The 15,063-nt window shown below is 29.4% G+C and overlaps 2 protein-coding genes and 1 pseudogene across 4 annotated transcripts in view; 1 reads left to right on the top strand and 2 right to left on the bottom strand.

The window, feature by feature from the left end:
- The window catches only part of LOC105669971 (calcitonin receptor-like), a 111,245-nt gene that overhangs the window by 65,177 nt on the left and 31,005 nt on the right, over positions 1–15,063 (top strand). The gene's annotated exons all lie outside the window — the stretch shown is intronic.
- On the bottom strand, positions 415–6,315 carry LOC105667757 (juvenile hormone esterase-like; annotated as a pseudogene).
- On the bottom strand, positions 10,734–14,183 carry LOC105667755 (juvenile hormone esterase-like). The gene is made up of 8 exons (XM_012359749.2): positions 13,982–14,183; positions 13,331–13,619; positions 12,886–13,071; positions 12,307–12,518; positions 12,038–12,209; positions 11,535–11,849; positions 11,091–11,235; positions 10,734–11,006 (listed from the first exon to the last, which is right to left on the bottom strand). Exons 1-8 carry the CDS (start codon positions 14,120–14,122, stop codon positions 10,844–10,846), a joined length of 1,623 nt encoding a protein of 540 aa, XP_012215172.1. The 5' UTR covers positions 14,123–14,183; the 3' UTR covers positions 10,734–10,843.

The raw sequence follows: 15,063 nt of genomic DNA, 5'->3' as shown, positions 1-15,063 counted from the left end.
AGTACTTATAAAAATAAAGCCCTTCATAACTATTTAATTTTAAAAGAAACAGTACTTTTATTCCATAGTGAATTAAGTAGATGGATGTTTCGAAAAGAATGGATTTGGTGATTCATAATTAGGCGTAAACACTATGGGAAGTTGCTGGCACTCCTGTACAAACATATTAATGTATTAGCAATGAAAATAGTTTATTTATGTAGTCTATATTGTATATAAAAAGTAATAATCGCACTTATATTGAATTAATTGTAATAAAATATTAAATCTATACTGTTTGTGTGAAAGAACTACTGTTCATCAGAAAAGAACTAAAGATATAAAAATAAATTTTGTTTGACAATCAAAATTTATCAATAGAATACTTGATCTGAGTTGATAGATCGTCAAAACTTTTTGCTGTGATATGCTGTGAGATGATGAGTAGTTACTTTGTTGCAAATTTAAATGGAATTTTATTACTATACTATAAGTACAGGATGCACAAAAAATTACAGTCTCCATAAATATCCAAAAATTTTAGGTTTTTACCGAAATATTAAAACGTTGTAAACGTATATTTGATATTGTTTTTTTTATTTCTCTGTGTATACACTAAGAAAAATATTTAGTTGAAAAAATTGAATTTTTGTTACGATAACAAAAATATTTGGTTCAAATATGCTCAACCAAACTATTTAATTATTCTTAAAAAATGTTTTTGTTATTAACAAATATTTGGTTAAAACGGTAAATGTATTTGTATTGTAAGGCATTTTGAATATAAGTGTGCTACATTTTATAATTATTTTCATAAGTAATTCATATAAATGTAATTGTAGGCATAAAAATCTTCTTCATAGACAGACGAAAAAGTATTTATTATAAATGTAACACCAATCAATTAAGCGTAACCATTAAATGTGAAACCAATTTAAGAAACCAATTTTAATGCTGAACAAATTTTGTCATAATTTTTCATGAATACGTAGAGTGTTGTAACTTCATCTTCATGTTCTTCCAATTCCATCGTTGCTCTTCTTTACGGAAAGTTTTCATTCGAAGTTCAGTATCGATATTTAAATAATTATATGTGTCTCCATTTTTCAATGGTTCCCACTTGACTGGAATCAAATCGGTAATAGTAGGCGTTGGATTCCTGAAATTAGTTTAGGTTAGAGAAATGAATTATTACCATTCTTTCCGAAGATTCAGAAATAGATGTATTAAGTTTGTTACATACCCTGTTTTAGCAAAATCTGTCCACACTTGTACACAGCGATTTATTACTTTGTATTGTTCCGAATCTGATTCAGGTGGTAATAAGCCTAAATCTTTCATCATATGAGGATAAAATAAGTAGCACAAATCCTCCGCATGAGCCACTCCTACAAAATGTTGCCATACATTAGATTGATCATTATACTAATCTCTATTCTAAATTTTTATATTTATTTTTTCTAAAATTTATTCACAAGGTGTATAATGTATTGTATTTCTAATGTAATACTTTTTTTATGTAATGAAAAACAATTTAGTTTTTTAATAAAATATTTCCAGCAGAATCACGTTCAATATTTGCTAAAATAATATGTAAATTGAAGAAAAGAACTTTTTTATAATTATGTGGTGTGACAATGTTTGTTCTACATAGGATTAAAGATCTTTAATTAATCAGATGTCGTACCTGGAAACTTAACACCCATAATTTTTCTTATAAGACAAGCTTCGTTTTCGTATGAAAAATTATATAGGTATGTTGAACTATGACCAGATTGTATTTGAATATCAATTGCTTCTATAAGACCTCGATAAAAAAGTTCGTCGCCAAAAAAGTCTGCGTAATTTTTCAGAGTTTCTTCTGACACTGCTTTGTCGCCAAAATATAAAGAGCGTAATTCTTCAACAGTAATCGGTATTTCTGGCAGCTTAGACAAAACATTGGGTAATATGGTTATCTTGAAATCGGAATCGACTCGCTTAAGAGCTTCTTTGGTTGAGACTGAAATGATTTAAAACGATTTTTATCATAGTATTATTTACAATTATTTAAACTATACATGCGATTATTATATATCGAGTTACACGTCAAGCGGTTAATATTTTAAGAAAATTTTTAATAAGGAAGAATTTACTTTGTAACGTTTACAATAAAAAATGTGTTAGTAAAATAAAAATAAATGTACTTACGATCGAAAGCGTCACTGCCTATAAAGAATATTCCTTCATCATTAGTATATCCTACAAGGAACGGTACTTTTATTCCACGATTAATTAATGTTTTTATCGGTTTTGGAAAGAATGGGTTCGATGATTCGTTATCCATACTAGGTGTGAACGGCAAAAGAAACTGTTGGTGTTCCTGTAAATGTAATGAAAATATTTTGTTCATATAAATCAGCATACACATAATTAATACTGCAATCATATTAAAATATAAAAATCTTAAGGAAACTTACTTCTACAGTCAAAAGATTCTGTTGTTGAGTCTGTATAAGCTTTTTGGCATCGATTTTTTTAAGAAACTCATATGCGACTTTGGCATCTGTGGTTGCTTTTCCGAGTTTCTTGGCCAGTTGGAAACCTTTGTTCATTGAGGGGGGCTCTCGTTCAGTAAAGGCCCAAGGATTCGTGGCAGCGCCGCTTTGCGAAATGGCCTTGTGGAATAAACCTGGCGCATACACGAAGCAGTAACGAGTATGAACTATGTCAATTTGATTTATTTAGAGGGACTGGTTTGGTGAAAATATTGAGGAAAATAGTTTTATTTACTACAATTTCTCCAATTTGAATACATGTCTGTTTATTTTTTAAATGTGACTTAATTTTGAATATTGCAATTTGAAATTTTTGCAGTAAGTTTTATTTCAAATTAACTGGAGAAAATTTTTATTTTTTATATATTTCAGAGTTTAACATTTTGATACTTTTGTTGTGTACGTAATTCAATTCCAAACTGGCCAATAAATCCGTAATTATGCGTAGTAATTTAAACGTTTAAAGCATTGTGTATATATCAATAAAACCATGCTTAATACCCTCAGCTACAGGAGATATAGCCAAATAATGCACAATAGCTGCTCCAGCGCTTTCGCCAAAGATAGTAACATTTCTCTCGGATCTCCACCAAAATTAGATATATTTTTTTGAATCCATTGTAATGCCATAACTACATCTTTCAAACCTTGATTGCCCGTCGCCACTTTATCGTACAAATTGAGAAAACCTGAGAAGACGCGTATGTAAAGAGTAATATTTTTTAATAAAATCGTATATGTAACAATTCTATGCACAAAAATAAATCAGGAACGTAGAGTAAAATTCTCTCGATAAAATTTAGTTTTTGGAAAATTGATTTCCAAAATTATTTATTTTTAAAATCAGTGTGTAATTTAAAATACGAGAAGCTCAGACTCTGAAAGTGTTTATTTTGTAAAATTAGTCGATCACGAATATCATAATTGTTTATATTACAAATAATGTACCGAGGACTCCTAGTCTATAATTTAGTGTGACTAGTACAATCTCTTTTTTGACAATATAATCTGGGCCGAAAGAAGTTGCATCGCCCGAACCGAGATAGAAACCACCACCATGTATCCACACCATTACGGGATGTTTCTTCTCAGGGTCGATATTCGTGGTATACACGTTCAAGTAGAGGCAATCTTCATTGCCAATTATTTGGCGTGAGAACATATCCATTTGAACAGCATTATTTCCGTATTTTGAAGCATCTTTGCTGCCGGACCATGGTTTCGGCAGTACTGGATCCTAAATAAAAAAATTTACTAATATATTCAATTGTAATTACTATATTCATCTTTAATGTGAAATATATGTGCAATTACAATTTATGCCGATCTCAGTACTTAGTTTACATTATCGATAATTCTTGAACATTTGCGGAAAATTGAGAAATTAGTGATAGAAATAATCATCGTATACTGATTTTACTGGTATTAAACTTTTCGCGTTTTAAATTAAATATTAAATTAAAGAGAGTTATCTCATTATAATTTTTTTAATTTATATGTTATTTGTACTTTAATCGCATTGATGCTTCTCTCTTTCAAACGTCAGTATTAGCGTTTGCATATGAGTTTATATTTGAAACATGAAATTTTTAATGTATGCCAACCTTAAATCTCAATTCGCCAACCGGCGGTTTTGCATAAGGTATTCCTCGAAAAGCTATGTAATTGCCACCATAGACGCATTCTTCCACAATGCCAATTAACTTTCCTTCATGCACGTTCACATCTACTCTGCGTTTGTTCATAATGAACGCGGAAAAAACACTGATAAGGGAGCAATGTTGACAAGTTCTTCGAGTTTCGTTACACGACTGTTAGATATTCTGTCTTGCAAAGTTTGTGGCAATAGCTGTTTTCAGAAACGAATTTTATGTAAAGGAATTTATATGTTATTTTATCTTTTTGTTATGAATGATAAAGTCATTCTTATGATACTGTTGAATGTAATTTTATCTGTGCAAATGCTTATTGAAATATAATTATGCCGAATATGCTAATACAATGTAAAACTTTGAAAACGAAAGAAATTTCATGATTAACTTTTTGCAATTGTTCCAAGTTTAGTACCAAAGTACATAGTTGGTGCTTAACTTTTCGTAAATAACATAAATTAATGGAGTTTTGTTTGATGGAGTTAGTGAGTTTGGCTTCTGAATTCAATATTACATTCACATAGCAACTTATGCTGTGTAGTAAAAATTATATTTTTTTTTTCGTTTCATGCTAATGTCGTAATGCTAATGTGTAACTTTGCACTAAAAAGCTTACGAATATTTGTGAATATTTGTGAATTTTTAATTAATTTATTTCAATAACTGATACATATATTTCTAATTGTACATTCAACATGTGTTGATATGCATTATAATTTTATATGTTTTACATTTTTCTTATATTCATGTTACATTGGTGGTTTCTATGACATAACACATTTTAACTGGCGTTATTTAAAAAAAATTTCAAAATAAGCGAAGTTGTAGCTAAGATTATCGATTTTATGGACAATCTATCTGAATATTAAGAAAGCAAGGATAAAATTTTTACAAGTTAATTTTAAGAAAGTAAGGTTAATTTTTACAAAAAATTTTTTGCGAAGAATGTTTTTCAAAAAGTAATGGAAGGGTATTTATTATATATAATAGAATATAATAAATTTAGTATAAAGAATTACTGGCGACAAAATTGTTATCAAGAATGCAAAATATTTGAAACTAAAGCTTTGTTGAAGATTTTGACGGACAGAGAATGTTATAATTTATATTTTTAATTTTCTTCCAGTTTCAGCGTTCCCCTTCTTTATGGAAAGTTTCCATGCGAGATTTAATATTAATATTTAAATAATTGTATACATTTCCTTGTTTTAATGGTATCTATTTTATCGGAATTAAATTCGTGATAACAGGTGTTGGATTCCTGGAATTTGATCGAAAATTAATTATTATTAATGTACTGTTTTATAATTTACATAAAATTGAGACAAAAAGTTAAATTTATTATGCCTTGTGAAAATACCTGGTTTTTGCAAAATCCGTTCACATTTACGTCATGCGATTTATCATTTTGTAATCCTCAGAATCATGCAGGTGGCTCCAAGCTGAAATTTTCTACCACTTGCGGATAAAATAAGTAACATACATTTTCAAAATGAGCTGCGCCTGCAAAATTTTATACAATAAATTACTTTAAATACTCAGACTCATAATATTTATTCTAAATTTATACATAGATTTACTAGCTGCTAAGAGACAATTGAATTTTTTTATCTCTTACGTAAAATGCTTCAAATAGAATTACCGTTTGACTTCTTACGATCTATGTAGCTATTTATGAATACTTGAAGACATGATTTTTTTATGATACAAGAGTGCTCGTATCATTTGTAGAATGAAATAAATTTACATAATTTTTAATTAGTTAACTGTAGTACCTGGAATGGTGATGTTGAATAGTTTTTTTATCATCATTATTGGACTGTCGTAAGAGAATTGATAGAGATATGTCGTATCATCATGTTTATGGTATTTGTACGTCCAAAGTCTCTGCAATACCCCGCATAAAGAATATATCGGTAAAAAAATCGGCGTAACTTGCTAAAGTTTTGTCTGATACTGTCTCATTTCTAAAATATAGAGATTTTAATTCTGTGACTGTCGATATTTGTGGCAATGTAGATAAAATTTTGGGATGTATGATTGTTTTGAAATCAGAATCTCGTTGTTTCAAAGTTTCGTCGGATATAGCTGAAACCATTTTGTAATGTATTGTTCTTAACAACAGTTATATTATGTAAAGATTCGCGTGTTGAAGCAGTTAAGGAAAGAATAAATGTACTAACGACCGTGGAAGTTTCTTTCTACAATAAATCCTGTCTTGCGAGTATTAAAGCCCAAAAGGGCACTTGACGGATTTTGTGATTTATTATTCATGCTGGGCGTAAATAATGGATACTCTTGCAAAAACATGTAAATAAAAATATTTAATTCATAAAGTTTGAAAGAATATAATCCACGTCGAATGCGTATCGCAAGAATCACGATAGTGAAGAGAAACTAACTAAATCTGCTCCGAAAACTTTCTGTTCAATTTGTTTGAGCTTTTTTGCATCGATTGTTTTTAAAAATTCATAGGCAACTTTTGGGTCCGCCGTCGTCTTTCCAAGTTTCTCGGCGAGCGCTAATCCTTTTTCGACAATTACATCATGTTCTGTCAGAACTCATGGGTTCGTGGCTACGCCACTTTGGGAAATCGCCTTGTGAAACAAACCTGAAAAGCAAAATTGTAACGAGCATTCGATTTTATTAATTTTATTCAATATGTATTTTTGCTATCATCATTTTTTTTCTTAACGTAATGTGTAAATATTGAGAACAGTCTCTTATTTTTTTAATCTTAATATTACACATGTATTTTTTAAAATTAAAATCTAAATTATAAGATTTCAAGAGCTTTGGATTAGAATTATTAAATATCTTTGAAATGTTTTCATTGATTCCAAGTTAAATCTATGATTAAATGCATATTTGGTTATTCTGGAACACTATTCTGTTTTTGATAAGATTGTGTGATTGATACCTTCCACAAGCGGTGACAGACCTAGGCATTGTAGCGTAGCTGCACCGACGTTTTGATCAAAAATAGTGATATTTTGCGGATCTCCACCGAACTTTGATACATTTTGTTGCACCCATCGCAACGTCATTAAGACATCTTTCAGACTTTGAGTGCCACTTGCTTTTATGTGATTAAGATTCAGAAAATCTAAAGATATACGTCATTAATGCACGATATATGAACTGAAAATTGATAAATTGAGCTGGAATAGATCGGACAATAGATTAAAGGTGAATCTAGAAATTTTCGCGATGATGAAAAACTTTCTAACTCAAGAATTTCTGCGCGGATCGATCTCAGATTTCTTTTCGCGATTGACACAGTTACTTCGAGCTTAATTCGATTTATTAGGGCGATAACGTCGTTATAATCACTTCATGAATATTCGTGTTGAAAAGTAACACATTTTAAGGCTGGTCTTGCATAAAATCTAAGAAAAAGAGAAAGAGCGCCAACACGGCGTTCTGCTAGCTTTGTTATTTTTAATTACACTCTTGTAGAGTAAAAATGTAGTACGCATATAAATACACACGTATATCAAGAGACACGGTAGTGTCTCGCGCCAAGTTCACGCACAGCGCGCAACGCAAGCGCAAGACCGACCGTGTCTCTTTACGCGAGCCCGAAAGTTGAGACGAGCCGAGATTATCGGATCTCAATAACGGCTGGGCCGATTGAGTTGATAATAGGCTCAATCGATAGCGCATACCCAAATTACATAAGAAAAGTATGCTTGTTTTTACTGTAGGTGCTGTAGAAAAAAAGTTATAATAATCCAAAGTCGAAATGTTGACATATTTGTCATTTTTCTAGGATGTCCAGCTAAAATGTCCAGTTTCAGATTTCTGACGTTAGGTGCGCTGATGGCGCTGAGAAGCCGCGCGGCGCGCGCTTACGATTTTGACATTTTTACATATAACCAGATCAGAAAGTGTTATAAAAAAGTAATAATAATGAATTCGGTCTAACAAATTTGGTCACTCGCACTACATTGCTCTGTTACTTTGGTGCACACTCAAGACTGCTTATTAATCCAGAGCAGTGTAGTGCGAGTGACCAAATTTGTTAGAAATTCGTATTAAATGAAATAAGTGATATGTTGGTGAATGTTAATGTGAATGAACTTAGTAAGTATCTACTACATCTTTGAAAATTTTTTATTTTGCAAGTTATTATTCATACATGATTCGAGACTTTAGTGGATGATTTGTCTAAAATAAATAAAATTGAATAGCTCAAAGTTTAATATTTCTGTTCAGAGTATCCTAGATTAGTTTCAACAATATTTATAATTCTCAGTCAATTTTATATTTTAAAAAATATAGCATAAGTCGCCTTCTGTAATTAACGCTATGGTTGACAACAAAATTATCCACATTACAATATGGGCAGAGAATTAAGTGTAAGAAAATGTTCATATCATATTTTAGGTATATTATTGAATTTTATTTATCCATAGAAAAAAGATTATAAACACAAACTAAACAAAAAATCTTGTAAAACACAAAATGAAATTGACTGGAAATGATAAATATTGTTAGAATTAATTTAATATACATAGAACAGAAATATTAAACCTTGATATTTAATTTTATTTATTTTAGACAAATCATACACTAAAATCTCGAATCATGTGCTTTTTTGACAGAATGTATGATAAAATTAAAATTTATACAATCATACCAATTATCACTATGCTTTATGTGACAATTGTTTAGAGACTTTAGTGTATGATTTGTCTAAAATAAATAAAATTAAATAGCTTAAAGTTTAATATTTCTGTTCTATGTATACTAAATTAGTTCTAATAATATTTATCATTTCCAATCAATTTCATTTTGTGTATTACAAGATTTCTTGTCGAGTTTGTGTTTATTTTTCTATGGATAAATAAAATTAAATAATATCTAAAATATGATCTGAACATTCTCTTACACTTAATTCTCTATCCACACTATGATGTGGATAATTGTTGTCAACCATAGCGTTAACTACAGAAGGCGACTTATGCTATATTTTTATAAATATAAAATTGACTGGAAATTATAAATATTGTTGAAACTAATTTAGGATACTCAGAACAGAAATATTAAACTTTGAGCTATTTAATTTTATTTATTTTAGATTAGACAAATCATACACTAAAGTCTCGAAACATGTACCTTTTTGACAGAATGTATGGTAAAATTTAAATTTATACAATCACACCATTTATCACTATGCCTTATGTGACAATTGTTTAGAGACTTTAGCGTATAATTTGTCTAAAATAAATAAAATTAAATAGCTCAAAGTTTAATATTTCTGTTCTATGTATACTAAATTAGTTCCAACAATATTTATAATTTTCAGTCAATTTTATTACAATCAAAATAAAACAATGTTTTACCTTTCAAAAAAATTGTATATATTAAATTTAAAAAAACTGTCCTATATATATTATTAAAAAAAAAGAAATAATATCTATCAAAAAATTACCTTTTTTAAAAAAGGTAAAAAAAAGGCGCCAAGTACACGCTCTTGTACCTCTCATAACTAATATTGTTTTACTTTTCAAAAAAATTGTCGTATATATTAAACCTTTAAAAAAAACCTGTCGTATATATTAAAATTTTCAAAAAAAGCTATCCTATATATTTCTTACAAAAAAATATGATACTAGAAAATGGCACCAAGTGGGACTAAAGAACTATAAAAAAACTTGTACACTATTTCTATAAAACTCTTCCATAAAAAAATATTTAAAAAATTTAAATAAAAAAAATATTAAAAAAATAAAAATATTTATTAAAAAACGCAAAAAAACTTGCTACACCTCAAAGTAATGAAATTAACATGTAGTTTACTGTAGCAGCGCCAAGTTTTTTTTGCGTTTTTTAATAAATATTTTTATTTTTTAAATATTTTTTTTATTTAAATTTTTTAAATATTTTTTTATGGAAGAGTTTTATAGAAATAGTGTACAAGTTTTTTTATAGTTTTTTAGTCCCACTTGGTGCCATTTCCTAATATCATATTTTTTTGTGAGAAATATATAGGATAGCTTTTTTTGAAAATTTTAATATATACGACAGGTTTTTTTGAAAGGTTTAATATATACGACAATTTTTTTGAAAAGTAAAACAATATTAGTTATGACAAGAGCGTGTACTTGGCGCCTTTTTTTCACCTTTTTTAAAAAAGGTAATTTTTTGATAGATTTCTTTTACTTATAAAATTTTTATGCAAAACGGTTTCGAAGAAAATAGATTTTGACAATTAATAATCTTTAACAATACGTCAGCATGCAAGTGATTGTTAGAAATATCTATGTGAAATCCAAATCTAAATGTTTATTCTAGAGGATATGAGGCAAGAGACACGTACACACACAGGCGATTGTGTATCAAGTCAACAGACAACGCAACTGGAACACCTAATCTATAATTCAGGGTGACAAGTACTGTGACCCTCTTGATTAAATAATCAGGTCCATAAAGATGGGCGACAACCGATTTATCACGTTGTTGTTTTTTTGATGTCGTAAGCTTCGGAATAAGATACAGGCGATAGCAACCTCTTAACATTTATCGTACAAGTGTACAAAAATTTTTGGTGTAAAAAATCTTTACAGATACACGAAAAAGTATTTATTATCAATCCCAAATGTTTAAAAAATCAATTTTAATACTAAGAAAGACTTATCATTATTTATTTTTCATAACACACACAAAGTGTTATAACTTCATCTTCATGTTTTTCCAATTCCATCGTTGCTCTTCTTTACGGAAAGTTTTCATTCGAAGTTCAGCATCGATGTTTAAATAATTATATGTGTCTCCAGTTTTCAATGGTTCCCACTTGACCGGAATCAAATCGGTAATAGTAGGCGTTGGATTCCTGAAATTAGTTTAGGTTAGAGAAATGAATTATTACCATTCTTTCCGAAGATTCGGAAATAGGTGTATTAAGTTTGCTACACACCCTGTTTTAGCAAAATCTGTCCACATTTGTACACAGCGATTTATTACTTTGTATTGTTCCGAATCTGATTCAGGCGGTACGAAGCCTAAATCTTTCATCATATGAGGATAAAAGAAGTAAAACAAATCCTCCCCATGACCCACTCCTACAAAATGTTGCCATACATTAGATTAATCGTTATACTAATCTCTATTCTAAATTTTTATATATATTTTTTTCTAAAATTTATTCATAAAGTGTATAATGTATTGTATTTCTAATGTAATACTTTTTTTATGTAATGAAAAACAATTTAGTTTTTTAATAAAATATTTCAAACAGAATTACGTTCAATATTTGCTAAAATAATATGTAATTGAAGAAAAGAACTTTTTTATAATTATGTGATGTGACAATGTTTGTTCTACATAGGATTAAAGATCTTTAATTAATCAGATGTAATACCTGGAAGCCTAATATTCATAATTTTTCTTGTAGGACAAGCTTCGTTTTCATATGACAAATTATATAGGTATGTTGAACTATGACCAGATTGTATTTGAATATCAACTACTTCTATAAGACCTGGATAAAATGCTTCGTCGCTAAAAAAGTCTGCGTAATTTTTCAGAGTTTCTTCTGACACTGCTTTATCGCCAAAATATATAGAGCGTAATTCTTCAACAGTAATCGGTATTTCTGGCAGCTTAGACAAAACACGGGGTAATATGGCGCTCTTGAAATCAGAATCGACTCGCTTAAGAGCTTCTTTGGTTGAGACTGAAATGATTTAAAACGATTTTTATCATTGTATTATTTACAATTATTCAAACTATACATGCGATTATTATATATCGAGTTACACGTCAAGCGGTTAATATTTTAAGAAAATTTTTAATAAGGAAGAATTTACTTTGTAACGTTTACGATAAAAAATGTGTTAGTAAAATAAAAATAAATGTACTTACGATCGAAAGCGTCACTGCCTATAAATAATATTCCTTCAGCATTAGTATATCCTACAATAAACGGTACTTTTACTCCACGATTAATTAATGTTTTTATCGGTTTTGGAAAGAATGGGTTCGATGATTCGTTATCCATACTAGGTGAGAACGGCAAAAGAAACTGTTGGTGTTCCTGTAAATAGAATGAAAATATTTTGTTCATATAAATCAGCATACACATAATTAATACTACAATCATATTAAAATATAAAAACCTTAAGGAAACTTACTTCTACAGTCAAAAGATCTTGTTCTTGAGTCTGTATAAGCTTCTTGACATCGATTTTTTTAAGAAACTCATATGCGACTTTGGCATCTGTGGTCGCTTTTCCGAGTTTCTCGGCCAGTTGGAAACCTTTGTTCGTTGAGGGGGGCTCTCGTTCAGTAAAGGCCCAAGGATTCGTGGCAGCGCCGCTTTGCGAAATGGCCTTGTGGAATAAACCTGGCGCATACACGAAGCAGTAACGAGTATGAAGTATGTCAATTTGATTTATTTAGAGGGACTGGTTTAGTGAAAATATTGAGGAAAATAGTTTTATTTACTACAATTTCTCCAATTTGAATACATGTCTGTTTACTTTTTAAATCTGACTTAATTTTGAATGTTGCAATTTGAAATTTTTGCAGTAAGTTTTATTTCAAATTAACTGGAGAAAATTTTTATTTTCTATATATTTCAGAGTTTAACATCTTGATACTTTTGTTGTGTACGTAAATCAATTCCAAACTGGCCAATAAATCCATAATTATGCGTAGTAGTTTAAACGTTTAAAGCATTGTGTATATATCAATAAAACCATGCTTAATACCCTCAGCTACAGGAGATATAGCCAAATAATGCACAATAGCTGCTCCAGCGCTTTCGCCAAAGATAGTAACATTTCTCGGATCTCCACCAAAATTAGATATATTTTTCTGAATCCATTGTAATGCCATAACTACATCTTTCAAACCTTGATTGCCCGTCGCCACTTTATCGTACAAATTGAGAAAACCTGAGAAGACGCGTATGTAAAGAGTAATATTTTTTAATAAAATCGTATATGTAACGATTCTGTGCACAAAAATAAATCAGGAACGTAAAGTAAAATTCTCTCGATAAAATTTAGTTGTTGGAAAATTGATTTCCAAAATTATTTATTTTTAAAATCAGTGTGTAATTTAAAATACGAGAAGCTCAGTCTCTGAAAGTGTTTATTTTGTAAAATTAGTCGATCACGAATATCATAATTGTTTATAATACAAATAACGTACCGAGAACTCCTAGTCTATAATTTAGTGTGACTAGTACAACCTCTTTTTTGACAATATAATCTGGGCCGAAAGAAGTTGCATCGCCCGAACCGATATAGAAACCACCACCATGTACCCACACCATTACGGGTTGTTTTTTCTCAGGGTCGATATTCGTGGTATATACGTTCAAGTAGAGGCAATCTTCATTGCCAATTATTTGGCGTGAGAACTTATCCATTTGAACAGCATTATTTCCGTATTTTGAAGCATCTTTGCTGCCGGACCATGGTTTCGGCAGTACTGGATCCTAAATAAAAAATTTACTAATATATTCGGTTGTAATTACTATATTCATCTTTAATGTGAAATATATGTGCAATTACAATTTATGCTGATCTCAGTAGTTTACATTATTGATAATTCGTGAACATTTGCGGAAAATTGAGAAATTAGTGACAGAAGTAATCAACGTATACTGATTTTACTGGTATTAAACTTTTTGCGATTTAAATTGAATATTAAATTAAAGAGAGTTATCTCAATATAATTTTTTAAATTTATATGTTATTTGTACTTTAATCGCATTGATGCTTCTCTCTTTCAAACGTCAGTATTAGCGTTTACATTAGAGTTTATATTTGAAATATAAAATTTTTAATGTATGCCAACCTTAAATCTCAATTCGCCAACCGGCGGTTTTGCATAAGGTATTCCTCGAAAAGCGATGTAATTGCCACCATAGACGCATTCTTCCACAATGCCAATTAACTTTCCTTCATGCACGTTCACATCTACTCTGCGTTTGTTCATAATGAACGCGGAAAAAACACTGATAAGGAAGCAACGTTGACAAGTTCTTCGAGTTTCGTTACACGACTGTTAGATATTCTGTTTTGCAAAGTTTGTGGCAATAGCTATTTTCAGAAACGAATTTTATGTAAAGGAATTTATAATTTATTTTATCTTTTCGTTATGAATGATAAAGTCATTCTTATGATAATGTTGAATGTAATTTTATCTGTGCAAATGCTTATTGAAATATAATTATGCCGAATATGCTAATACAATGTTAAACTTTGAAAACAAAAGAAATTTCATGATTAACTTTTTGCAATTTTTTTAAGTTTAGTACCAAAGTACATAGTTGGTGCTTAACTTTTCGTAAATAACATAAATTAATGGAGTTTTGTTTGATGGAGTTAGTGAGTTTGGCTTCTGAATTCAATATTACATTCACATAGCAATTTATGCTGTGTAGTAAAAATTATATTTTTGTTTTTTGTTTCATGCTAATGTCGTAATGCTAATGTGTAACTTTGCACTAAAAAGCTTACGAAGGAATATTTGTGAATTTTTAATTAATTTATTCCAATAACTGATTCATATATATCTAATTGTACATTCAACATGTGTTGATATGCATTATAATTTTATATGTTTTACATTTTTCTTATATTCATGTTACATTGGTGGTTTCTATGACATAACACATTTAACTAGCGTTATTTAAAAAAAATTTCAAAATAAGCGAAGTTGTAGCTAAGATTATCGATTTTATGAACAATCTATCTGAATATTAAGAAAGCAAGGATAAAATTTTTACAAGTTAATTTTAAGAAAGTAAGGTTAATTTTTACAAAAAATTTTTCGCGAAGAATGTTTTTCAAAAAGTAATGGAAGGGTATGTATTATATATAATAGAATATAATAAATATAGTATAAAGAATTGCTGGCGACAAAATTGTTATCAA

Source organism: Linepithema humile, chromosome 2, assembly GCF_040581485.1.
Source record: "Linepithema humile isolate Giens D197 chromosome 2, Lhum_UNIL_v1.0, whole genome shotgun sequence".
NCBI classification, from domain to species: domain Eukaryota; kingdom Metazoa; phylum Arthropoda; class Insecta; order Hymenoptera; family Formicidae; genus Linepithema; species Linepithema humile.
This window is presented reverse-complemented; position numbering and strand designations above follow the sequence as displayed.